Source organism: Melozone crissalis, unplaced genomic scaffold (assembly GCF_028551555.1).
Source record: "Melozone crissalis strain CALT ecotype California unplaced genomic scaffold, PUWL_Pcris_2 ptg000023l_1, whole genome shotgun sequence".
In the NCBI taxonomy this organism is placed as follows: Eukaryota; Metazoa; Chordata; class Aves; order Passeriformes; family Passerellidae; genus Melozone; species Melozone crissalis.
Window position 1 is genome coordinate 3746099 of NW_026535801.1, and position 27942 is coordinate 3774040.

Below are 27942 nucleotides of genomic sequence, written 5' to 3' on the forward strand. Positions count from 1 at the left end.
GACCATCCTGAAGCTCATCACTGCAGGTGCCACATTCCCAGAGGCCTCAGCCAAACCTCCAAGGAAACCCAAGGAAACCCAAGGAAATCCAAGGAAAAACAATGAAACCCAAGGCAATCCACAGAATTCCAAGGAAACCCAAGGAAATCCAAGGAATTCCAAGGCAATCCAAGGAAACCCAAGGAAATCCAAGGAAACATAAGGAAATCCAAGGAAACCCAAGGAAATCTAAGGAAACCCAAGGAATTCCAAGGAAACTCAAGGAAACCCAAGGAAACCCCGAGCTGAAGGAACCACGGCTCATCCTGCCCTGCACTGAGTCCCCACCAGCCCAGTTCCCCAAGCAGAGAATCCCTCAGGCCACCTCCAGTGCCACAGTGCACATTGATCTTCCCAAACCAGCTGTCAGGATGGGTCCCATTTACTTCCTTTTTATTTACTTCCCATTAGGCTGATGAACATTTCCTAATGAAAACACATCTATAAAAGCTGACTTGATAATGCTGATGGCAAGTGACAGCCCTTCCCCTCAATGCCAGCAGGATTAATTTGTCATCTCCCATTCCTTAACAGAGAAATGGTGCTTTGAAGTTCTCCTTTTAAGACACCTTTGTTCAACACCACACTAAATACTATTTGGATCTGGAAATAAAATATCCTGGTAGATTTTTTTACACAGAGTGGACACGTTCCTTAATAAAAGACTAGTTAATTTGCAAATAATCACCCAAAAATACTGGCAGCACCAGATCAAAGTGCAAATTGTGAGGCAGCAGTGGCCTCTGCCACCAAATACCTGACACTCCTGCCTCAATATTTGCAGGTTTATTGTTATTTTGGGCAGTATTAGATCAAAATCTGGGTGTTACAGCCATCTAGATGAGGTAAAACCCCCTTGGTTGAACTGCTGAGCTACAGAGACTCAACTCTGAACCCAAATTAGACTGAAACCCTTTTGTTTCACACCCTGTGATAGTAAAATTTTATCCTCTAAATATTTGAGCACTTGCTCCTTTGCGGTGTCAGAGACTCGCATGGCCCACAGCTAAATGGGTCAGGGAAAATCCAAACATAAAGCAGGGCAAGATGTGTGGTTCTGAATACACCATGAACAGAAATAAAAGCAATTCTCATGCATTAATGGTACATCAAGCTAATTCAAGAAGGCTAAAGCCATTAAAAAGGCATCCTGGGGCAGTACACAGTCATTACAATACTGTGCTGACAAGAAGTATTAAAATAATCATTTTCAATGTCATTGATAGAATCCGTTCTGATAAGCAGGGGGGGAAAAATCTCTAATTCTTAATTGGGAATATGAAGCAAAATGGATCTTATTAGCATTTATCTAATTCTTAAAATGCAATTTTGTTCAACTATTTAGTACACCAAAAATAAGAAAGTATTTATTATCCTCCAACGTTGGATATATTACTAAACTAAATCCTTGAAACACAGAACTCCTCTTTTTTACTTCAGCCTGAAATTCAGGTTTTACTTCCCAACAGTATGAGAGATTAAACCTCAGTGGGACATGGCTGAAGGTTAAAAAACAGCCTCTAAAACAGCAGAATGTAAAGGAGGATTTTGGCTTTCACTTTACTCAGCTTTCCTCTCACAAAATATGAACGAATGGACTTGATGATCTTAAGGGCCTTTTCCAGCCCAAGTGATTCTATGATTCCATCTCTGTTACAATCAATAGTGAGCTTATCAGCTGTAATGAAGCGTTGGAAACGAGGTATTTGGATTTAACTCGAGAATAAAGAAGCATTTTCATAATAACAATAATCATTCAAGTTAAATTATTTTCCCACTCAGCTGTGGAGAAAATGGGAAATGAGTTATCACAGAAGAATTGTAACAGATGACCACTAAGTTCAGTAGCTGCTTGCAGGGGACAAATTAGAAATTTAATTTCTAAAGTGTGTGCAATGAAGGAGTAAAAGGCTCTTCAATGCCATTTCCAATTTCTTCCTCCAAAAGGTATGTCTACATCACAGCAAGGCACAACACAGAAACAAGAAAAGAGATTTTAAAATAAGCTTGCAAACAAAGCAGCCCAAACCAGGAACTGGTGTCAAAACCCACCAGGTGTGTGTGGAAGAAAAGTCTGTGGGCTGGAACATCCTCAGGTGAATTTTATTTTTTTTTTTATCAGAGAATCCCAGAATGGTTTAGATTGGAAGGGCCCTTAAAGCTCATCTTGTTCCAACCCCTGCCAGGGCAGGGACACCTTCCATTACCCCGCTAATGTGAACCACAAAAAAACCATTAAAGCTATGCTGAACCTGAACACCCCAGAGCAGCACAAACCAAGGGACATTTAATCAAGTGCTCCCTATTAACAGCTTGCACTGCTCATTCACACCCCCCCATTTAATGGGGTTAAGAAGTTGCTTTGTTTCCTGCTAAAACAAACAGCAAAAATTATCAGGAATTGGATTCGGTCCCAGACGTGTCTGGCAAGTGTAACCCATTCATACAAAGCATTTCTAATCCTATTAGCTGGCAAATATTAAAGACTTGGTTGGCTGCCACCAGGGCAAAACAACACCCTGATATTTCTTAAAACACATGAGCCCTGTCAATTCTTTCTTACCACCAAAGAGAGACAAATGAACCCCCTGAAAGCTTACAAGTTTATCACACCAGCTTTGTGCCAAGAGACTTCTCTGCAAATCTCTGAGAAAAGGGGAAAAAAAAACCAAGGAGGAGGCTGCAGACAGAGCCACAAACACCAGGACTTGGAATATATAATTAACAGTCTAACTATAGCCAGCACTCCAAAATAAATGTGCTAAACAAAACCCCCTAATGGCTCTTTGAAACTCCTAATCAATATAGAAAATCTAGGCAGTCAAAACAGTAATTTTTGCAACTGGTTCAACAGAAAACAGGGAGCAAAGCAAGAAGATGCAGCTTGAAATGCTCTTCTCCAAAATCTGATCAACAGCATGGGTAAAAAAGGGGTGCAGGTCAGTATTTTCCACATAAAATGTACAAAAGTTTTGACTCTTTTTATCCCATGCAAAAATTACCACCTTTTTTTTTCCCCTCGAATGTAAACATTAGAGTGTATCTCCTTTTTATTCCACGTAAAAATTTGGTATTTATGCCTTTTTTTTAAATTTGAAGTGTCTTTTCACACCCCATTGCAAGGTGCTGCTGTGACACTGCCTTATGTAAGCACAGGCAGACAGGACTTTGCAACGAGAAGCTGGCAACAAGAGGCCCCAGAACTAGGGGCTCTGAGAAGCATTAAAATTTAATTAATTAAGGAGGTTTTTAGACAGAGAAAGCCGCTGTGAGGAGGGGCTGACACGTTCAGCCACCAGAGGAGCATGGTGAGAAGGGAAGCCAGCCAAGCCGCAGGACACTTGATTGCAATTCCACTAGAGGGGGCACAGATCCCATCTCATACAACTCCAGGACCACGGAATTATAGAACATCCTGATCTCAGAGGGATCCACAAGGACCAAAACCCCTACACAGGACTCTCAGAGAGTCCCAGAATGGTTTGGGTTGAAAAGGAGCTTAAAGCTCACCCTGTGCTGGGGTATGACACCTTCCACCATCCCAGGCTGCTCCAAGCTCCATCCAGCCTGGCCTTGGGCACTGCCAGGGATCCAGGGGCAGCCACAGCCGCTCTGGGCACCTGTGCCAGGGCCTGCCCACCCTCACAGGAACAATTCCTTCCCAACATCCAACCCAGCTCTCCATTTTTAACACCCCATGAACATTACAGTGCTCAAATGTTGCATTTCCAGCTACTCTGCACAAACAGCCCCTCAGCCTCTCCACGAGCACTAAAACCAAAGCAGAGAAAACTTTGCTACCATAAAGCAAGCACCAAAGAAAACTGAAAATTAAATAAGAAATAAAAATAGCTTAAGATGCTTAAGAGTAAAGGTGCTGGTGGAGAACACATCAGCGCACATACGATGTGTTAAGGAGTCATCTTAGAAAGTTAGGGAGCCATCTTAGAAAACACAACAAAAATGCCCAAAAATCAGGGTTTTCTTTAACTGAGCAGGCAAGTCTCGGCGCTATCCCAAAGGGTCAGTACTCGGAGAGGACAGCCCGGGGGTGGGGTGGCGTGCTGGGTGCCCGAGGGCGGCGGTACCGTCATGGAAGACTCTCTCCACGTTGAGCCCGTAGGTGGCGCAGGTCTCGTAGTAAGTGCATCTCTTGAGGTCGTTGGACAGCTTCCTGGCCCGGGCATCGTCGATGACACGGGGGTTGGTGGAGCTGATGGCATCTGCAGAGCCACAGGGGGAAAACACCCATCAATGGTCACTCGGAAACACCAGCCTGGGGCTCACACAGTCACGGGAGGGGCGGGGAAGGTGGGAGAGACCTCTGAGATCACCGAGTGTAACAACAACCCTCGGTCACCACTGACCCGTGCCCTCAAGGGCCACATCCACGTGGTTTTGGAGCACTTCCAGGGACGGTTCCAATGCTTGACAACCCCTTCCATGAGGAAATTTTCCCTAATATCCAACCTGAACCTGCCCTGGTGCAAATTCAGGCCAGCTCCTCTCATATTGACTGATACCAAGCAGTGAGTTTAAATACAAACCATGAAACAGGGTGTACATCACTCTGATTTACATTTCCTTATTAAAATTACCAGTACACTGATTCTAAAAACCAGGGGGAAATCCTCCAAGGCTTTTTGCTTTCCTTAAATACATATATTGAGCTCAGACATTGCCAAAAAAAAAATACACAATCACATGAAAGAGCATGAGCTCTGCTGTAAAATATATTTAGGGAAACAAGTGGGTGATTAGTACAAACATGTCAAATGGTTTTTACATCTCTGAAAGTATTAGTGACTACAGAGTGTGAAATATTGAACATGATGTATTTTAAAGAAATAGAACTTAATTGTAAATTACTTTCTCAAACTGCTGTAAAGGCACCCAGAGATGTTGTGGGAACATACTGCAAAGCTGATAAAAATTGTATTTTTCTAAACTATCATACTTGGAATTCTCTCCAAGATCTTCTTCTCATGAAAGCAGAAATTTCAGTTTCTAGAGCTTATCCAGAGGAGCTGGAAAAACCTTACAGCAGAATAGACGAAGGAGAAGCTTCTTCCTTGCTACTCCATCATAGTGATGAACTCTGTATACAAAGGTCATACTATCTGAAGTGATAATCTTATTAACAGACCTTGAAAAGGAATTTTTTTTTCCCCAGGAGTATTGTGTTACTCTTCTGCCCCATGCCTGGAAGTGTTCCAAGCCAGCTGGATGGGGCTGGGAATAACCTGGCATAGTGAGTGGGAGGTGTCCCTGCCCACAGCAGGGGATGGCACTGGATGGTCCCTTTCAGCCCAAACCATTCTGGGATTCTACAACAGGCAATAATTTCAGCATTCACAGCTGCCCAGAAAGCCTTCCTTAAAATCTGTAACCATCCACAGCAGCAACACAGATTTGTTCTTTGGGAAAAAAGCATTAAAAAACCCCTAAACACGGACTCGGTGCCTCTTGCAACGCTGTGTGTGAGGCTCTGCCCCGGGCACAACGGGACCAGACCTCAACTGCTGCTGTCATTACCTCCTCATCAGAGCCAATTAACAAAAACAAAGCAGCAATTAGGGAAAGCAGGAGCCCGTTATTTCTCAGCAGAGGGCGCTGGCAGCATGTGCCCAGAAGGGAACAGCGAGGGTTCAGCTCCAGAACACCACAGCTCCCCTGAGTTTGGCTCCTTGTCCTGAGGGGGGTCAGCCTGGGGCTGAGCTGCCTTTGGAAGCCAGGGGAGAACGTCTGCAAGTGTTCATGTTGTGGGAAAGGTTTCATTGCACATCTCATTTCAGGAACACCTGATACAACCAACGAGTCCAGGTTGGAGCAACCAGGGCTAGTAGAAGATGCCCATGGCATGGGGTTGGAATTAAATGAGCTTTAAGGTGCTCTCCCTCCCAAACCATTCTGGGATTCTAGGATATGAAAGGTTTATTTCAAATATGTATTTTAACAAGTGTATTTATGTATTTCAATCTTTTATTTCACTGTAAAACACAGACCAAAAGCTGTGGTTTTTCCTGATGCTTATTCCTAGAGTTAGCATTATTTTCACCTTTTTTAAAAATCCCCTTTGCATCAATGCTGCAACAGAAAATGAACTTTTCTTTTTCTGGAAGTAACAGGAAGGAGATGGCAAACCATACCCCAAACCATACCCCAGAAGGGGGTCAGAAGAGCACAAAGAAATAAAAAAGTTGGAGAAATGTTTCCCCTTCACCTTTTCAACTCCAGCTTCAAGCCCAAACCGTGGCCCTTCAAAGCAGCTCCTTTCTGCTTTTTGGTGGAGTTTCTGCTGTCCTAAGACTTTTTCTGTTCCTACTTCCCCTTTCCCTTCTCATCATCTGTTTCCTCCCTCCAGCTGGGCTGTGATTCCTCCTTCCCTGCTGCCCACACACCCCCTCTGTGCTGTCACCCCTGGCAGGAGGCAGGGGAAGGCCAAATGCTCCCTGACCACATGGCTGAAAAACACCAAAAAGCTTCAACACCCCCAAAAACCACTGGGACACAGTGACAGGGAGAGTGCCCAAAATTGAACCAAGAACAATTCACAACACCTCTAACACACAACAGCCACCTGGTGGGGCTCAGCCTGGAGAAAAGGAGGCTCAGGAGGGACCTGGCTCTGCACAGCTCCTGCCAGGAGGGTGCAGCCAGGTGGGCTCTGTACCCAAGGGACAAGGGACAGGACAAGGAGAAATGGCCTCAAATTGTGCCCAAAGGGTTGGTCAGCCCTGGGCAGTGCTGGAGTCACCATCCCTGGAAGGACATAAAAGTTGTGTGGAGGGACATGGTTTAATGCTGGCCTCGGCAGTGCTGAGGGAACAGCCGCATTTGGTGATTTAAAAGTTTTTTCCCCAACTTTAATTATTCCATGGTCAGGAACAGAACAGCCTCAGCTCCACCAATGCAGCAAACCAATCACAGGATGGGAAACTGGTGAAATGTTACTGGGCTATGCTGGCACAAGGAGGCAGAGAATATTCAAAAACCACTCAAATGCCAAAGAAACTGAAATATTTTGGGTACCTTTCCCTTGCCATATTTCCCTTCAGGACAGCTGCTATTTCAGAAGGAAAAACTGGGGGGATAGGTTGGCTCAGGTGACAAAAAGCTGCATTTTTACTTGATTTACAGAGGTCTCCCAGGGTCACAGCCTGAGGCTAGGCTTCACCTCTGCCTCCTACCCTGCTGCTGGAAGTTCCCCACCTCTCACTCACCCTTTTGCCTCTCAGCAATGCCAGGGTGTTGAACCCTCCCAGACTGCCAAGCTGATGGAAACTGGTCTGGCTGCAGAACCTCCCCACACAACTGATTTACCTGCCCAAATTCAATGAGGGCATCTCCCTGCTGGGCAAGAAAACCACCAGCACACGTTGAAAATATTATTTAAAATTGCCTTGCAAGCCATAGAATCCTGGAATGGTCTGAGTTGGAAAGGACTTTATAGCTCATTGTGTTCCACTCCCTGCCATGGGCAGAGATACCTTCCACTGTCCCAGGTTGCTCCAAGCCTCACCCAGCCTGGCCTCGGGCACTTCAGGGATGCAGAGGAAGCCACAGCTACTCTGGGCAACCTCTGCAGGGCCTCCCCACCCTCAGAGTGAAGAATTTCTTGTGCATATCTGACCTAAACTTCCCCTCTTTCTTCTCTGCTGAGGTCCCACACTCTCCCTCTCCAAGCGAGCTGCCAGGACATTTTCCTCTCACCTCAAACACTGTCCTTGCAATGCCACAGCCCTGTAGCAAGGGGGAAAGGACAGGACATGGCTTTGCCATCCTAAAAGAGTCAATATGGTCTGAAAGGGCCAGCTGAGAGCGTTCCAGCTGGGAGTGAGGGCTGCACTTACCCTGGGTGCCCACCAGGACCATGGGGATCTCGCTGGTGTTGCGGTAGTTGGCCATGCGGCTGTAGTAGTGGTAAACGGTCTGGAAGCTGACCTCATCCTCCAAGCTGAACACAAAGATCACAGCATCCACCCACATGGCAAACTGCAGGGAAAAATGGGAAAGGCCAACTGTGAGAAGAGCAGTGAGGAGGGGGAAGGAAGGAAAACCAAGAGAGAAACGTTCTTACCATCCTGCAAGGGAAATACACACCAGAAAAACTCACACACAAAAAAGGCCTCAACAGGGTCAGGATCAGCTGCTAAAATGATGAATGTCATCACCCTGCACACCATGAGGATCTGGGACACACAAGGCATTTCCCCACATGAGCAGCCCTGCTTCAGTGGGGTGTGTAACCAGCTACTGTCAGTGCACACTGGGTTTGATGCCCAGCAAACACAGCAGGCTGAGGCTGCTGGCTCTGTGCATTTGAAAGGAGCAGCACTCATCTGCAGAGCTGGCTGAGCCCCCACGCTGCCATCTGCATGCATGCCAGGACAGGCATGGCTAGGAACTCTCACATCCCAACCCCATTAATGTGAGCCTTGCAATTCTCCACCATACAGACACTGTCAGCTGAGGCAGCAGCACCAAGGGCCTCCTTGTGCTTTCAGTGAAGAGCAAACTGCTCTCCTGGCATCAGGAACCTGCTGACAGACATGCAGCTGCTCCTCAGTGACCATGCAAGTGAGAAGCTCTTAGCTCACAAGTGAATGAAGACATTTAACTCAACAGTGAACATGAACAGGACATCAGGAAAAACCTCCAGCTTACCTCACTGCCTTTATTTTCCCCTAAGCGACTCCATTCCTACCCAAATTCAGAGCAATGGAAACAAGCTTCAGCCAGGGGATTTTCATGCTTTGTTATTATTACTACAACGTGCCAGGGGACACACTGAACACAGAGGTTCACTGGGGAAAGGCTCTGCATATTCATGATGATTGTATTGAAAGCAAACACTGCCTGCGCTGTTATGGTGTAAAAACAGACCAAAAAATTGTTTTGAGGTTTTCAAGACAGTCAGGAGGACAGTCTTGCAGAGGGGAAGGACAGGGCTAGTTAACACACAGCAGAGTCACTGCCAGAATAAGGTCAACCACCACACTGTTAAATTGTTCAAACCAGAAGATGAAACCACAGGAACTGGAGACAGCATCATTATTTGGGAGATGTGGGCTTGGGTCTCATTATAAAATGGTTTTTGTTGACTGGACTCAGCAGCATCATGCCAAGGACTCTTCCCAACAACTGGGAATGTCCCTAAGGCATCCATTTGGAAGCCAACAGTCTTTCTAAACCCTCTGAATGTTTGAGCAGTGTGTACAGCAGCCTTCTAATAAAGATTATTTCAAAACACTCCACAGATTTACACTGTGCAGTTCCTGCAGACACAAAACATTTCTAGCAATTCCTTATTTCACTTTTCATATTGAAATGCAGCTTAATCATTGTGGATATCAGACCTGTGCTACAAAGAAACCAAAGGAATTTTGGGGAACACAAGGTCTGGAAACCCTGGATGTCTCAGCCAGAGTACTGTGCAGGAAATGGCTTGAAACAAGGATAAATCAGCTGCTGGTACAGAAATCCACTCTCAGACTCATTACTGTGAATGAGGAGAGCTGTTAGTTCAAGGCAAGCCCAAAACCATATCATAAAAAATGTTTTAAATTTAAAAAGTTGCATGCAGCAGCTCATTGTAGGTCAGTTACTAGGTTAATTTGGTTTTACAATAGAAAATTGAATTATTTTCATCTTTGAACCATTTCATCTTAGGCAAAGAAAGGAGAGATCATAGACCCACAAATAGAGACTTTAGGGAAGTTTGTTTTTTCTCCCTCCCTGCCAAAAAGAAGGGGACAGTAACCTGGGGAGTACCCATGACCCAGTGCCAGAGCTCCACATGTCAGCTCCTTACTTACTGCAGGTGGAATTCAGTCCCAATTATTCATGAACACAAAAGCAAACTTTTCATTGCAGGAATTAATGAACAGATTAAAGATTTTTAATAGACATGTAACTTGAAATGACACCCAAAAACTCCAAAGGGAATTTACAGGAAAGCCTCGTGCTGAAAGGTGAGACAGCACTGACACCTCAGACCTCTTCAGCAAATCACGAGGATGGAGAACAAATCTCAGCCACCACAGAATCCCAGAGTGGTCTGGGTTGGAGGGACCTTAAAGCTCATCTCATACCAGTGGCTGTTGTCCACACCTTCCACTGGACAACAGCAGCCAAAGCCCCAAATTCACCTGGCACATCCCAGGAGCACACCCTGTGCTGTTCGTCAGCCTGCAGCCAGCTCCTGTGAGCTCTGCAAAGCCAGGCACAAACCACCTCAGATTGCTGCATGCACCTTTGCACCTCCACTAGTCACATTTTAGCTGAGTGAATGTTCTCTAAGCATCACAGGCTGGAAAGCAGGGGCTGCTGCCAGCCCCAGACAGCGCTGTCCTTGTTGCTCCTGCTGCCAGATGTGCCAGTGCTTTATTCTGCCCTGTGACTTCCTTCCATCCAGGATGTCTCTCTGAGCCTCCATTTCCTCCTCGTCCTTTCTCTTCCCCTTTGTCCTGGCACCTTCCCCCACGCTCTCACCCTCCTGGAGCTGTGCTGCTGCATTCAGACCCGAGCTGCTGCTGCTGGCACTGCTCGCCCTCAGCTGTTTGGCAGCTCCTGGTGCTCCATTATCGCTTGTTTGGAAGCTGATCCCTCCCGGAAGAGCCGGGCAAAGCCAGGCAGCAGCAGCCAGCACGCAGGAAATCCTGCCAGTGCCCAGATGAGGAGAGGCAGAGGAGGAGGAGGATGCCCAAGACAAGGCTGCTGCCTGCAGACAGCACAGCTGCTTTAATCTGAGGTGATTTAAGCAGCACATGAGCAAACTCTTGCTCAAAACAGAGAAATGGTCAAGCACTCAAACCCCCAAGTGTCTTCTCCACAGCCAGTGCCCTGGACAGGCTGGGAGAGCTGTGGGTGTTCAATCTGGAGAAGAGAAGGATCCAGGGAGACCTCAGAGCTTCTTCCAGAGGGCTGCAGAGGGACTTGGGACAAGGGCTTGGAGCAGGGCAGGACACAGGGAATGGCTTCCTACTGCCACAGGGCAGGGTTAAATGGGATGGGGGGAAGGAATTCCTCACTGTGAGGGTGGGCAGGCCCTGGCACAGGGTGCCCAGATCCCTGGCAGTGCCCAAGGCCAGGCTGGATGGGGCTTGGAGCAGCCTGGGACAGTGGAAGGTGTCCCTGCCATGGCAGAGGGTGGGAGTGAGATGAGCTTTAAGGGCCCTGCCAATCCAAACCATCCTGTGCTTCTGTGAAATCCTGATGTGTCACCAGGGGAAGCACAATGCTTGGGAATTCAGTGTAAATGAGCTGTACATCCTGACTTGCACAGTCTCAGTCAGAATCCCAAATACTCACTACACACACTCATCCATCCATCGTAGCTGAAATCCCAACCATTTGCTGGACAAAATCTTTTCCACCTGAGGGTGATGCTGGAATTCTCCAGGCAGGAAGATGAGAAGGAGCCAGGGCAGAACAAAGCAGAACCAGTTCTTTGAAAGGAAGTTCTGAAAAACAAGGGAAGGGAGGCTTGGGGCTCACCTGTGCCTCTGGAGGGCCTCCTTCATCTCTGATCAGCAGCAGGTAGCTCTGGCCATCAACCACTATCTCCTTCTTGAATCTCCCACCTGCCACACAAAGCAGCTGGTTACACACAGCAGAGGGACAGAACACACAACAGGAAAAGGCTTCGCTTGTGGAAACAAAAGCTCTTTGCAAATTCACCAGCAACTGGAGTGTTACTGAGGTTTATATGCACATACATGGGAATTGCTTCAAGTTAAGGCATGTACTTGCCTTATTTATATATATATATATTTTTTTTTTTTAATATATATATAGTGGGAAAAAGCCAAGAATTTCATTACATCCCACGTTAGGTGTCCTTGGGTTGATACATACAATTAAAACCCTGTATGTGTCACCTTTGTTTTTAATAATTGTCAGAAGTGTCTGCAAGGAAGGCAGTGCACACAAACATGGTGTCTCCTCCCCAAAAGCAGTTTCCTGTGGCACCCAGCATTTCCCCAAGGGAAGCCCAGTTCTCAGAGCACACAAGAGTGGGATGTTATGGGATGAGAGCTCCACACTCACACACCACAGTTAGGGGAAGGTACCACACACATGTTAGACAAAAAGCTACGATGGTGCTGCCTCTGGAGAGATGTGCTAAGCCAGCAGAGCAGCCTGTGCTGCTGGCTTGGGAGGAATCCCACACCTGCTCTGGACACCTGGATAAAGAGGGGGCAGCCACAGCCTCCAACCACATCCTGTTCCTGCCCCTGGATTTCCAGGGAGTGCAGATCAAGGGTGCCTGGCACCACCAAGGAGGCTCCCAGCCCAGCACTGCTCTGTCACCTCCTGTCCCCTGGCTCACAGGGACTCAGCCACCACCCAGGGCAGGGCTGGGATTGCTGCTTTTGGGGCTAAAAGCGTATTTTGGGCACTCTGCTGCCTCTCTCAGAAATGCCAAATCCCATTTAGGGCTTCTGGTGTGGCAGAGCCTAAGCCAGGATTAGCAAGCTTGGCCTAAGCACTGGGGAGGCATTTAGGCTCCTCTCCTGGAGCAAACCCACTCTTATCTCCCCCCCTAAGCCTCAAAGCCCCAAGGCCTCCAGCTCAGCATCACCTGCCCTCGCAGCTGAGCTCACCATGCTGAGATAAAACACATCCACTAACACACCCCAAACTTCCCTCTTTGTCCTATTTGTAAAAACTGGAATTAGTTCTGATTTGAGCCCTATTTCTCAGCTCCAAAATGTGTCATTCCACAAAAACCAATGGTAGAGAGCCAACAGCTCTGCCTTGCTCTCCAAACAAGCTCCCCAAGCAAGTAAGTCAGCACTCTCAGACTAATGCTGATCCTGAAAACACAACAATCTGCACAAAAATTGCTGCCTTAGGGGAACCCAATGCTGGCTTAGACCCACCATTCCCCCCAGCCCAACCACAACAGCAGCCTTCAAACCAAGATTACTCCACAGCAACGTTCAAGCATGTTTAAACACATTTTGTGTTCAATAAAAGATGTAAGAATTAGAGGTTTTTGTGGGTTTATGCTGGGGTATTTTTTTAAATCTTTTCTTTATAGACTTATCCTATTAGCAGTATTAAGCATGCAGCAATGAAGGCTATCACATTTCTGGTTGTTTAATGGCACAGAAGGAGCAGAAGAGCCACGAATGGATTTTCATTATCTCGCTCACAAAGTGGATTTCAATCCTGCCCTCGCAGATCAAGTGGCAGATAGATATCTATGATTACTGAACCTGAAGAGAACAATCCCAAACAAGTGTAGAACTTGTAAAGGAAACAGCCTTAGCTCTCAGGAACTGGATTTCTATTAATCAGGCCATTATTTCTATACGCTGTCGATTAAATGTGCTTCCCAATGAAGTGTTAACTAAGATGAATTACTTAATATAGAGCCCTCCAGAGAGGGGCTTTAAAGCTGTAACTAACAATGGAAACACACTGTATGCCTGATCAGAGAGGGAAAGTTCTGCCTAATTGCCATTTCCTATTTCCTTTTTTTTTAAACACTGCAAGTTCCCCCAGCTAATTACAAAATACCACACACCGAATGCGTTTGGGAGCCAACTCATTATTCCCATGGTCAACAGGATGCCTTGCCAGCCTCACTGTACCTTCAAACACTCCTCAGAGGCACAAAGAAGGTACAGACAGGGCGGATTTAAAAGCTTAAGCAGAGAATTGAAAAATAAAAAAAAATATTTCAGTGTACAGCTCACAAATGTGAGCCCTACAAGATTTACTCTTCATGATTTGACTGTTGAGAGCAGCTTGGAAAAGGGTATTGAATTTAATAAATGCAGTGCAAGTTAGCCACAGCTCTTCTCCTGTGTGAATCCACACTAAATTATCACCTTGGGGACCTGCTCCTTGCCTTCCCCAAAACCACTGGGCGTGGAGCTCAGTGCAATTATTGTTATTTCCAGGATTAAATTCAGATCCTGATGTGCTGTCCCACTTCACCAAGGGCTGTCACCCTGCTGCAGCCAACAGCCACAGTCAGCTCAAATCTGCTCAAGTGCCTTCTTCACCCTTGAAAGCAGGATGTGCTCATTAGCTGGAACAGGCACATCCTCACAATCCTTGATTTCTGTTTGGATATAAGTATTTCATGGCAAACAGTTTGAATTTAACACCCCTCCAACCAAACTGTTTCAAAGAATGCCCTGCATTTCCAAGCTGCACTAAATATTTCAAAACAAATCTGAAGGCTCAGAAATGGAACAGCAAACTCACGCCCATCCCTCGAGTAAGAATTATTTTATGCAAATCTCAGCTCACAGCAGGACTCATCCCTAATAACTTGTGCTTCTACACCATTAAGGAGCCCTTATCATGAGCACAGCACAAAATTAGGGGCTGCCCAAGACAGAGATTAAGAAAACCGACCTCAATATCAAGAATTTACACAAACAAAAGCATAAACAGTGAAGAATGGAAAGGGCAAGGCTGTACCCTGCAGGTATCTGTGGTTGTAGGATTAAGGCAAACAATGAACTGCTTCTCCTTTGATTTGATGAGCCTTGAGGAAACCCAGGAGCACTTTGGGCAAGGGCAGTAATTTTGGGGTGCTTCAGCTTGGACAGCACCACATTCTTTTTTTGTTCTGTTTTTAATATATCCAGGGGTTTGTAAAGCACCACAGGCAAAGAGGAATTACAGAGATCAGCCAGTTCAAATACTGGACTACAGCAACCCATGAGGAAGCCAAACACTCTCCCAGGGCTACAAAATACCCCCTATTTTCCTAAATATCTGCCTGTGTGACAGAGCCAGGAATTGCTGTCTAAACCAACAGCACTGAGAACAAAGGAATGACCTTCATAACACAGAGAACGAGCTCAAAACCCACAGCACCACTCCCAGGGGAGGTGGCTGCCTTTGCTCTGGTCCCATCAGGATTATGACACACGCAGCTTTTTAATGAGGGAGCTGCTCAGCTCCCAGATGTACCTGCCAGGGGAGGGGATGACTGGTGGCCAGAGGATGGGGCACCATGGGCACTTCAAGGCACTTATTCCCAGCTTTCCAGGGCTAGAACAGTAGCCATTCCCACAGGGTCGCTGTCAGATGAGCACAGGATTTTTGCAGGTGACAAATCTCCTCCCTGTGCCCGAACTCGTGAAGCAGCCCCCAAACCACCCCGGCTATCCCAGGTGCACCTGGCCACACTCCTGCTGTAAAATGCCCCACGTGAATACACAGCTTTGAGCAACACAAAGCTAAACAAATGCTGTGCATCAGCAATTTACAGCCCTGGCTGAAGCCCCAGCACAAACTGGAATAGAGGGGGGATCAAGCACAGCTTCCTGATCTCATTGTCATGCACGACCCTCCGCAAGGCGAGCGCGCGGCATCGGCGGCGGCGCAGAAATGAACCAGCGAAAATCAGAATTCAATTTAAACACTGCACACACTGGCAATCAGAGGTGCTCTCTGTAACAAAAGCTGGCTATGACAGGGGGAATTCTGGGCATGGAGGCTTTAATCCAGGCTCTGACAGCCTGGCCACCCCCTCCTCTCGCCGAGAGCCGTTCCAGCGCGTAATTGCTCAGCGGAGCAGCCGCTGATTTTGCTGCTGCATCCCCAGGCTCCACTGTGCTCACCAGGCTCTTTATTCAAGCAAATTGCCACGGGGATGAAGTTATTTAGCCATGTGAGAAGGATAAATTCGGGGGGCTGGCCACACGACAGGCACGGGCAGCAGCTGAACGTCTGCTGTGGCAGGGCAAGACACAAGGGAGGGCTGAGGCAGCTCTGAAGGACTCAGGCAGCTCCTGGATTTCAATTCCCAGTGACATGTGCATTTTGACAACAGCAGCCAGTTGTCTCACACATGCATGTTCTCTCCCTTTCTTTCCCCCCCATCAGTGCCAAGAACCTGGCTCCTCTTCAGGGAAACACGTTCAGAAATCCTCTGTTCAAACAGATGGCCACATAGTGGTCTTCTGGTTTGCTATTCACATTATTTTTTATTGAAATAAACTAATTTTAAAATGTTTTTTGCAGCATTGCCTTAAAAGGAAAAAAAAAATTAAAAAAAGGAAAAGGTTCTTCCCCCAGAGGGTGCTGGCACTGCCCAGGCTCCCCAGGGAATGGGCACAGCCCCAATCCTGCCAAAGCTCCAGGAGGGTTTGGACAGCGCTCTCAGGGATGCACAGGGTGGGATTCTTGGGGTGTCTGTGTTGGATCAATGATCCTTCCAGCTCAGGATATTCCATGATTCTATGATTTTGGGCATTTCCTGAATACAACCACTGTGCTAAACAACAATTTAGAAACTGTGAGCAGCTGAGCTAGGTCAAGGATCAAAGACCAAGGAACCATCGCTGCCACACGAGACTGAAGCTGCAAAAAGAGCCCCGGACCCCCTTTCCAAAGACTACCTGGGTAAAACAAACCCCAAAAGCCAACAAAAGCAGCCTAGACTGACCTCTTCAACCCCCACCATCTGCTTTTCTCAACAGGTTTAGGATATAGTCCAGGAAATCCATGGAGAGGTCCTGGAACTATCAAACCATACCCAACTGCAGCAAGGTACCCCCACAGGGACCATCTATAAATGCAATATTACATCTTATAATCTGATCTTTACCTAAAAACTGCCAAGGAAGCACTAATACATCATCTTGCAATTCCATGGAAAGAGGGTTCAATGCTGGAATTTTAGTGGCAGCTGCAGTGACATTTGACGACTGAATTCTGAGATGCATTCACTGATGTATTTGCAGTGCCTCTCCAGAAGGGCAGATGCAATGGGTTCCTAAAACTGGCTGTGATTTGAAGGGAGATCAATGGAATTTTAGAGTTTTAACTGTTTAGGAAAAAAGCTTACCCTCCAAAAATATATCAAAATTACCTCAAGCTGCAAAGAACCTCCAGGGTTGGATAGGACAGTGGGAAAAACCTGTGAGGGTGGGCAGCTCCTGCCACAGGGTGCCCAGAGCAGCTGTGGCTGCCCCTGGATCCCTGGCAGTGCCCAAGGCCAGGCTGGACAGGGCTTGGAGCACCCTGGGACAGTGGAAGGTGGAATGGAATGAGCTTGGAGATACCTAGGACAGTGGAAGGTGTCCCTGCTCATGGCAGGGGTGGAATGGAATGAGCTGAAAGGTCCCTCCCAAGGCAAACCACGCTGGGATTCCATGATAAACAGGCTGAGCTAGATCCAGTGTTTTATCTCCAGCAGCAGGAGAGGAGGTGATTGATTAACCACCAAGATAAATGGGAACTAAGCAGAGCCGGCCTCTGAGCAATTAAGATTCCCTCATTACCCAGGGACAGGGCTCACTCAGGAGCAGTCCATGTTCTACTTTCACTGCAAAGCTCCTGACAGCCAGTGCAGACTGGGCTAAGCCAATTAGAGAGGGCCAGCCTTAAAAAAATCACTGTAATGTGAGTGCAGCCAGAGAGGTAAGGCACGCTCTGTCCCCATCAAATGACTCATCTGAAAGGAGCAGCACGATAGTAATCCAAGTTTCTGCAGCAGTTTCAACCCTCCTGCACCCACTTTATTAATAACCTAGAAGATGGAAGTAACAGGCTATTTAGTTTCTAGATAATGAAGCAGGAGGGACTGCAATTATGGGAGAAAATTGGATTGTACTTCAACATGACCGTAATGAGCTCGAGAAATAGAGGGGAAAAATAAAAGCAGCATCACAGGGACAAAAGTGGGGACAAAGCAGCTGTGGAAAGATGGGGCAGGATGGCAAAAACCTCTGGCACAGGGGAGAAAAGCAGCTGGGAATTCCTGCAGAGTGCAGAGAAGGGGACAGCCTGTCCCAGCCCGTGTCACCACGCCAGCCTCAGCCTGTGCTGATCTGGACAGGGCATCCATGGCAGATAAGGACCAAAATCTGCCTGCAAAACACCCAGGCAGAAAATTAAACATGTGCACCCTGCTTATTTAGGAGAACAGACTAGGAAGGGAGAAGAGGTGTGAGTTCTTAGTAAGAAATAAACTGCTGATCCCATTTTAGGCAAGGGAAATACTTTTCCCATCTTTCCAGTTATTAATTGTTATGGTCCCAGGTAAACAGGCAAGAACATCAAGTGGGAGCAGACATACAAAGCACCAAATCCCAATTCCAGGGATAACCCTTGGGTTCAGACACCCCTGAGTCCAACATGGAGCAGGAACCCATCTTTATCAGACACCCACTGCAAAAACTGTGGCACTGAGCAGGAAAAAGCTGAACATGTTGTGTGTTCTCCTGGTTCAGAAGCATTTCTGACAGATTAAAGGGCAGGAAAAACAACCCCCAGGAACCTGTGGGAAGGCCTCTCCTCTGAAACCCCCCCAGAGCCCTCACACCCACCCACCCACCCTCCCCAATATCAGGGACATTGTCAGCCACAAGCTGACACAGACCCACAATTCAATCACTGCTCCCGTTTCTACCAATAGCTCATTTTTCATCTTTTTTTTTTTTCATTTCCTTCTCTTGGTTTATTTTACTGACAGCAGGTGCAGAGAGTTGCTTACACCTCACACCTACTAATTGTATATACACAAGTCTAATTTTAAAAGCTTATTTTTATCAAAGCAGTCAGAGACACAAAAAAAATAAAAACCAGCGAGTCAGCTCCTTCAGGCAGGATGTGATCCCACTTTAGCACACTCCCACCTTTTCCACCACCAGTCTTTTCCAGTTTTAAACACAGCCCAAAACACCACTTTCCAAACAGAGTTCCTCACAAAGCCAGCCCCATGATTTAAAATATCATCCTTTATTTTTGCTGCAGCTCCTTCTAAGTTGGCTTCTCAGGCATTTCATCTTCCAGGCAAACCCATCCCAGCTTTCACTCTAACACGAAATTCAACTGCTCAAAATTTCTGCTTGACCTCACAAGCTTCCAACGTAATTGCTAAATCCCAATGTGCACTAACAAACCCTAAACAGCTCACCGAGACAGCCCAAAATGTAAGCACTGATGCACACATCTCAGATCTTTCCAAACACCCCTCTGCTCTTCATACCCACACAGCTCCCCTAATACCTGTCCTTTCACTGCAGCTTTACATCACCAACAGCAACCGAAGTTAAAACTGGACTTAGCAGAGATTACACCATAATCAGAATTTTACCCTTCCTAAAGTGGCAACAAACTCCTGGTGACAGCAAATTGAGGGGTCTGTGAGAATTCAAAATACTGTGAATATTTCTTTTTGATACAACTTCCCATAACAACAACAGATTCAGTGAAGGGGGGGATAAAAGCTCACAATAAGAAATCAAATACAAGCTGAACTAGGAACATGCTCAAAGAAAAATATTAAAACCTGGCTTTGAGATCAAGAGTTATACAGTGGGCTGTGATTTTGTAATACATCCAGAAGGAGTATTTGAGAAATATTGGAAAAATAAAAGCACAGGGTAGGTCCAGCAGGAGCCACTCTGAACTGGCTTCAAATGCAGCAGAGAGCAGGGAGCAGTGGAGACCCAAAGCCATGGAAAGCCAGAGGAGGGGGGGCTGGAAAAGCCCTCTCACATCACCAGTGTGACCCCACCAGCACTGCCAGGGCCACCTCTAACCCCTGTCCCTAGTGCCACATCCACATGGTAATTTTTAACATTTCCAGTGATTCCTCCACTGCCCTGAAGAGCCTGCTCCAATGCTTGACAACCTTTTTGGTGAAAAACTTTTCCTTCCTACCCGACCTAAACCTCCCCTGGGCACAACTCGAGGCCATTTCCTCTTGCAGCATCACCCACTATTGGGAGAAGTCACTTGTACTCCTGTGAAGAGCCTAAATTTGTCAGAGAAGTTCTATAAATCTGCTTTACAGATTGCCCCAGAGACACAGCCCTCAGAGCAGCACACCAATGCTGCAGACATTACTTCCCAAAAATCCCTGGCCATTCAAGGTGTTATAGAGAACACCTCGAGGACCCTCAGGGAACACAACCTAAAAGGGAAGCTTTTCTGGCAATCTGCTTCCTCAGCACCTCCTAAAGAGCAAATACTTGAGTTTTTTCCTTTAATTAACAGAGCCCCTCATTTGTGTGACACTTGAAGCAGTCCCCAAGCTGACAGCTGGAACAGAGAGGTTTTCAAAGGGATTTTTTTCCCTCTAACCCACACAGGCAGTCCCAGGAGGGTGAGGAGAGGGAAGGGCTCCAGAGGGGAGAGGGCAGAATGCATAAACACCCCCTTTTATGCTGAGCCTGAAAGGCTCCAAAAGCCCAAGAGAACCCTCTGCAGCAGTGCTTTAAAGGGATCAAAAAAGAGACAAGTGTTGGTTTATAGCTGGGTGTCAGCGTGAAATGCCAAATAAAAATAATCACTCAGTGCTATTACAGCAAAAAGGCAGACAAAGAACTGGGAAGAGGTAATTTTGAAACACATGTCCCAAGTCATCACTGGCTTCTGAACACGAGACAGAGCCTGCCTGTGGGTTTGCAGGCCAAAAAAAACATTCATCTGCCCCAAAGTGCTGAGGGGGCTCCTGAAAACTGCACCAAGGATTTGAAACCAGCACAGAAAATTTCAGCTGCCTCGGGTTTTGCAGTGCAAGAACCACAAAATGGTTTAAGGTTTATGTGGCTTTTTAAAACTCATGTTGGGATTCTTGCAAAGCCTCCCTGTGTAAATTCGTACATGTATGATGGGGATTTTCTGGCATTCCAGAAAATGCTGAAGGAAAAGGCATGAGTACATCCTCACAGGACACATTTCTCTGCTCTTCATTTCCACTGCAGCCAGCTGCTCACTGAGAACAGAGCTCACAGATTAGTCTGGGACACATCCTCCCTTTATTCATCAAAGATCAAATTGGGGTGTTCAGTAAATATGGCCTTCCTACGTATCTGAGAAATATGAACTGGACAAAAATAGCAATGGCTCCTGTGAAGAGAGTGGGAGCCTGAGGAACCTGATTGCTCACAGCAGGCAGAACTGCCTGAACCATGTGGAGAAGGGGACAGGAGCCCCAGGGCTGCAGAGGGGACAAACTGCCCAGTTCTGCTGCAGCCCCCATGATCTGTTCAGCCCAAAACACAAACCCTGACCCAGCCTGAGGATAAATCTCCCAGCACAACCCCAGCAAGCAAAGAAGGATCCCAGAGGGGTTTGGGCTGGAAGGGCCTTTAAAGCCCATCCCATTCCACCACCCCAGAGTGCCCAAGCCTGCCCTTGAACACATCCAGCCATGGGGCACGGTTTTATCCCTTTTTTTATCCCTTTGGGTTTTTTTCCCAGGTGAAGCAGGTCCACACTCCTGGATGCAGGGCAGGCTCAGGCCTGAATGAAAGCACCTGGCAGGTCAGCCCAGTTCACAGATTATGGCTGAACTTTCTGCATCCACATTGTGTAAGGGTCTGTGGCCAGCAGAAAATCTCTTAAGAGGATGTGAACAACAGCAGCTGAAATTTTAAAGCACTCTTCCTCAATCCTCCTTGCATAATTACCCTTTGCTGAGGAAGCAGCAGACAGGAATAGTTACTCGAGATAAACTGAAAAACACGGACATGCATTCCTCAATACAGAATTTCTACACAGAATCAGAATCCTTGAGGTTGGAAAAGGCTTGAAGATCATCAATGCATGCTTTTGTTACAGGCTGGCAACTTACTTTCATGACATGCTTCAAAGGGAAGGCTGAGGGTGACACTTCATTTGGTATTTTAATATTAAACATGGCCATTGCTGCCACTCAAGTGACACCCTGCTCACTGTGGCACTGAAAAAGTTATGTGGTGAAGGCTGAAACAGCATAAAAATATTTTTAGGTCAAATTTGGAAAGAGAGTAAATGATCACAGCTTTCTGAAAAACACATTAAAGGCTTTATTCTGTATCTTTTACTGGGGGAGATTTGATTTCTAGTGTAAGTTCCTTCACAAAGAGAGATGAAACCTCCCCTGACTGCAACAGCTACTTGGGATGGTGGATGGCTTTTATGCTTTTTAAAACACTAAAAATAATTGCTCCACATGAAATGAATATATAACTCTTAAATATATCCCAGAGTACATGAGAAAAAAAACCCTCCTTTTTTTGTCATCCCAGCCTGGGCCACAGTTTGTCTACTTTTTTTTTTTGTTGTTTTATTAGACTCACTGGAAAACAAAGTACTGAAATAATCATGACATGACTTAAAATATTCAGACATGCCAGAGATGTGGAAAAGCCTTAAAGTCATGTTTCACACCTCTGTGGCTTTTTGGAAACAAAAACCCAAACAAGTAACAGAATCCTCCTGCCACTCACTACTCCTGTAAACTCCAGTTCACCTTGGTCTGCAAAGAATTCAGTCTCAAATTCCACCACACAATTCAGTCTCAAAATACAGCACACATCTCACTTGGCTCCTACAGGCAGAATTCAATTCTAGATGGGGGAAATAAAGTCACAAAGAATCCAAATTCTGATGGGGGAAATAAAGCCACAACACTTTCCACAGCTCACTTGTTGTTTCAGCAGGTAAAGCAGTTTTTATTCCAATTGCTTAGAAGGTCCTTAGAAGATCACAAATCCCTAGGATTCCTTATCTCCCATCATTTCTGTGAAAAACACATTTCCTCTCTGGTGAAAATTTAAAAAGGATAATAGGAGATAAGGATTATAGAGTAAATGTTATTACAGCTAAGAGCACACTGTTATCTTTGGGAATACTCTTTAAATACTTTTTCTTTTATATCAGCTTGTTGTATATTCATAGGCTCCTTAGCATAGTAAACTTTTCTTTAAATCAGTTCATATGTCCTAAGAACTGTTTAGTAAATCTTCTTTTTGGGTCTTTTTTTAGAGTATGTGTATTCTTTGGTTATGGTTTCAGTCTTAAAAAATATCTTTAGTCTTGTTCTTATCACCTCCAGTTCTTGGGCTTGGGTCTACACTGCCTTCAGACATTGAGTGTTCATAGTTGGCATATTTGTAGTGGGTGTCTTCTTTATACGTTTATTAGATGTTATCTAAGTAGGTATTCATACTTATATCAGCTATTTCACTGCTATGGCTAAGCTTAATTAACAACAGAAATAAAAACTAGATCTTCATAACAAAGTTACTTTAACATCACACATATAGAATCCATTTTAACATTTGCAAAAAGCCAGTATTAAAATATGTATCTATAACAATTTCCTTCTTGTATCATCACAGAAAAGTCCCAGAGTACTGAAATTCCCCCCTGACAGCAGGGTAACACATTGCTGCTTTTCTTACATCTGATTTAAAACGTGTCACTCAGCAGCAGAGCTGAGTGTGTGTTAAATATGCAAAGGAAAACTCTCAAGGCCCTTTTTCTTCCTTATAAAAACTTATTCTTTGAGAAAACAAAGGTTTGCAAGTTGCAAACACAGGAGGCACTGAAAAGTTCTGAGCAGAAATCAAAACTGGGGCAGGCAGTGCAAGAGAAGCGCAGGGTGAGGTGCAGGTTCCTCCTCCTGGTGGGGAGGTGGTGATGGGCACAGAGAAATCTCCCACTGGGAGAGCTGAAGGAAGCCTGAAACCACCTTTCCACGGCTCAAATTCATTTCCTGGGATGCTGGAGCCCCCAAGGCCTGCAGGAGATGTGGATGCAGGGCAGGTTTCCTGGTAACTGCAGCCATTTAGAGGCAGAGGAGAGCAGAAATAGCAGCCCCTGGCCCTAATCACCACTTGCACATGAAGCAAATATCCATCACCTCACCCATTAGGCACTGATTTTATGATGCCTGTTAAATTTAGCTGTTAGGAAGCCATTCCAAGCCAGTAAACTCAGGTTTTCCTTAACTGATCAAGCAGCTGACACCTTCACATCCGACATGCATCCTCTTCTTTATCCAATTTAACAGCCTGACACATTTATAGTCCCTCAGGAAAGGAGAGAGGGGAGGACCCACAAGGGTTTCCAGCATGAAGGATTTTCTAGGGACTTGTTTGAAGGACCTAAAAGTGCTCAGGACCAGGTTGGAGGGGGCTTGGAGCACCCTGGGATAGTGGGAAGTGTCCCTGCCCATGGCAAAGGTGGAACAGAGTGAACTTCAAAGGCCATTCCAACCCAAACCTCTCTGTGCTCCTGTGATTCTCTGACAGAGAAGTAAAACACAAATCCCCCCCTGCAGATGTTTACTGAGGGTAATTTATGTGGGTTGAATTTCCTTTCATGCTGACTTGATTGGAAACCTTGACCTGATCCCTCACAAGGCAAATCAGAGCTCTTAATTATTCCAGTTTTCCTCCTGTTAATGAAATGCAACAGTGTCATTAGTGAGGCTTGTCAGGCACACTTATGTGCACAGAAATGATTTGACACAGCTTTTGTCATCTAATCCTTGCAGGAAAAACAGTCCCAACGTCACTCCAGCACTGTAAATAAAAATCCTTCAAGACAAAGGGGACAGATGGCAACACTCCCAAGGAATATCACCTAAAATATTCATCCTTCAGGAGCAGAGGAGGGCTAGCCCTGTCAACAGTCAGGAGATTTGAATCTTCTAAGGGAAAAAAACCCCAAAAACATAACCAAATATCCTCTGTTCATGAAGTGGAGGAAGAGATCTGTCAAGACAGTGATTTTTGCTGAAGATTTGCTGCACTCAGTGCCTCTGCAGCCTCTGTCAGCATTTCTCACTATCAGCAGCCACAAGAGGATCCACACACACTTCTGTGCACAGCCTCAATTGCTACCATCAATTATTATTGTCAGCCCTAGCTACCAACCAGCAAAAGCATTCAGGGCAAACTTACAAACTGCAGGAGCTCCGTGTCAGTGCAGCTCCACAGGAAAATTCCTTGTCCATCCCTCCCTTCCCCTCTCCTCCCATTTTAACTGCAATCCCAGGCTGTTAAAATGTCAACTACCAAGCTGAACCAGCTTCCTGTGGTAAGAGTTAATTAGAAACAAATGTTATCAGAGATGCATGAAACTACAAACTACTGCTGAAGAGACAACTACAGCAAGAGACAACAACAGTGAGATGCACTAAAGACTTGAAATCAAAAGGGAACAACTCAAAATGATACACAAAACAAGGGGGAAAACGCTCTAGTACAGAAACCACCGTCTGGCCCTTCCAAACCAGAGCTGCCATGAAGACAATGTATAGTTACCTGCATCCATATCTGCAAAGAAGGGAACAGCCAGTAAGGGAAAGAAGGAACCAGAAATTCAGTGTCTCAGAGTTGGATTTAAAAGTTGATAAGGAGAACAGATAAAGAAAAATAATCAAAAAAGTATTTACTGTAAGATAAACCTTGATAAGGTACTGTGATAATTTTTGATTTCAAGCTATAAACTGGGATTAATGTTAAACACTACAGCGTACAAATTAATTTTCTATGCCATAAAAACATTTTTAAAAAACCACAAATATTTAATATATTAAACAATAAGTAAGTTACACATTTTTAGGTGAAGATTTTTATTCTCCTAACAGGAAACCCACCACTGCAGACAGTAACTGAGGCTTTCAACAGCCCAAGTGAAATCAGCAGCACTACTGAGAGCAGCCAACTCCTCTCCATCAGGACTAATTCCCATATGGACACTCACTGGGGCCCAAAGTATTTAAAGGATGCAAAGCAAAGTATTTAAAGGATGGAAAATCCACAATTTTATTGTGCATACTTAGCCCGCTCTGGAGAATGTTAAAGCAAAAAATCCCTGTGCATTTTGAATAGCACATGGGATTTTTTTTTAATCATTTCTGCATGATCAAAAATGAGCAAGGATGTGGATTGTGGGGGGAAAGCAGGCTGGGAGCTGTGGATGCACCTACCTTCAGGTGACTCCTCCTGGACATAGGTGCCGGTCAGGTAGCGGTGCACCAGCGCCGACTTCCCGCTCGCCAGGTTCCCCACGATCCCCTGCATGCAACACGGAAAGAAAGCAACAAAGAGCTCAGCTGCAAGCCATCCCTGCAGAAAGCTGTGTCTGCTGGCAAAATCTTCACCTGGAATAACACCCCAAGCAACAGACACAGAGCAAAATGTGCCCAGAGATAAACAAACTTTGATTGTGTTTAGTGTGAGGAAACCGCTCGCAGTTATTACAGCGTACAGGTAGAAGCTGAGGAGGGTAAGTTTAGGGTTGTAGATAATAATGACTGCTATTCAGCCTAGGTGGGAGATGGAAGAAAAAGCTAGGATTTTTCAGTTTGTGTTTGGTTGAGTCCTATTCATCCTCCTAGGGCTGCTGAGAAGATAGCCAGGATGGTTAGGAGTGCAGGGTTTAGTGAGGGCGAGGTTATGAACAGCAGTGGTTTGGGGTGGGGGGACCTGAGAGATCATCTTGTTCCACCACCCCAGGGTGCTCCAAACCCTGCCCAACCTGGCCTTGGACACTGCCAGGGATGGGCCACCTGTGCCAGGGCCTCCCCACCCTCCCAGGGAAATATTTCAGCCCAGCCCCACAGAGTATTCTTCCTGGAGGTGCTCAGCGCCCAAGGGCTGGGGAGATTTGGGGTTCATGGCTTCAAAGGGGAGCACAGAGCTGAGGACACCCTGCTCCCTTCTTGGGGGAGGGAGGTGATGGAAGCTTCTCTCCCCCTCTGAAACAAGCCCAGCCTGCTCTGCTCTCTGCTGTTTACTTGACCCTCACCAGAGGTTCAGAACAGAAGGTCCCTGGAGAGAAGATGAACTCTGCTGATCTGCCTGGATTGCCAAAGGGCCCGAGGCAGCAGCTACGAGCTGCACATTCCCCACCCACCCCAACTTCTCACCCCATCCCATCTTCTCAGCCCCAGCTGGCAGGACAGCACCCCCCTGACCAAAGCTGGCTTGGTGGGACCCAGCCAGGTGTGCTGGCACCCCGAATTCCCCCAGCCTGGGGCTGCTCCCACAGCGTGGGCAGCAGGGGAGGGAACGAGGGAGGGATGCTGGGATGAGTCACGGGGAGAAAATGACATCTCCAGCATTGTCCCTCACCCCCAGGACATGCAGCAACCTCTCCCATTAATGCCTTTTCCCTCCATTACATGCCCATGGGCTGCAGTACATCTGTCTACTCCCCCTCACACCACAAACCCACTGAGAGCTGAGGGTGAGCAAACAGCTTTGGCCTGGCACCTCCTCTCATCACCAAAGTGACACCAGCTCCCCTTCCACACAAAGCTTCCCAAGGAGAGGCTCCTTCCTTTTTTCTTTTTTTTGCCTACAACAATGTACGCAGTCCCCCACACTCAGGATTCACCACTGAAAAACAGTTATTTTAGTGTGTGAAAGCTGAACTGTGTTTTTCATGGTCTACACATGTGGCCAAGACAACAATTTTCCAGTAAAACCTTCACTTAAAGTGATTAGATGGAAATTAATTTTATTTTCTAGTACACCCGTGCCAAAACTGTAACTGGCAGGGAGAACAGAACAGCATCAACCTGGGGGTCCACTCAGAGGCAACATCCCATGGCTGGGATGTCTTGTTCTATCCAGAGACCCTCAAAGTTTAAAAGACATCAAGATTCAAGAACACAATTTTATATTTTAATTGTTTTTAATATCCCAAAGGTCACACCAGGTCACACCATTTGACAGCACTTCAGGTTCTCTGACACATTCCTACAAAGTAGGAGCAATAAATTCCACACTGGGGAAAAAAATCTGACTTCTGATACAGTTTCTCTGTTTGTCAGCATTAATATTTGCTTTAAGGCTGATCCCCCACAGCATGACAAAAATGCCAGCCTGTTTTCACAGCAGTCATATTCCTCTCTCCCTGCTTTACACACAAACAATCCCAGTCATCTCCATTTATTTATGGATATGTCTGAAATGCACCAAGTTATGACAAGCATGTTAGGGAACAAAAATACCACCCTAACCCAGCTCAGGGAGGAGAAAATTCAGCTCCAACTCACTGCTCTTTTCAGTTGTGACTTGTGCAACACTGAATCATTTATTTCCATGTGCCAGACATGCTGTAAAACAAACCCCAGCCACTTTGCCCACACCTCCTAAAGTCTGGTGGGGAAAATCAGCAACTGTACTG

General features: G+C 46.1%; 1 protein-coding gene across 10 annotated transcripts in view; it reads right to left on the minus strand.

Moving 5' to 3' along the window:
- The window catches only part of AGAP1 (ArfGAP with GTPase domain, ankyrin repeat and PH domain 1), a 321395-nt gene that overhangs the window by 189687 nt on the left and 103766 nt on the right, over positions 1-27942 (minus strand). For 7 of the 10 annotated variants that reach the window (XM_054277884.1, XM_054277890.1, XM_054277886.1 and 4 more), the window contains exons 3-7: positions 25736-25823; positions 25068-25079; positions 11539-11624; positions 7893-8034; positions 4128-4262 (exon numbers count right to left, since the gene is read on the minus strand). In XM_054277884.1, coding sequence (XP_054133859.1) covers positions 4128-4262; positions 7893-8034; positions 11539-11624; positions 25068-25079; positions 25736-25823 — 463 coding nt within the window. The remainder of the gene's footprint in view (positions 1-4127; positions 4263-7892; positions 8035-11538; positions 11625-25067; positions 25080-25735; positions 25824-27942) is intronic. The other 3 variants (XM_054277889.1, XM_054277883.1, XM_054277881.1) reach the window with 1 other exon arrangement.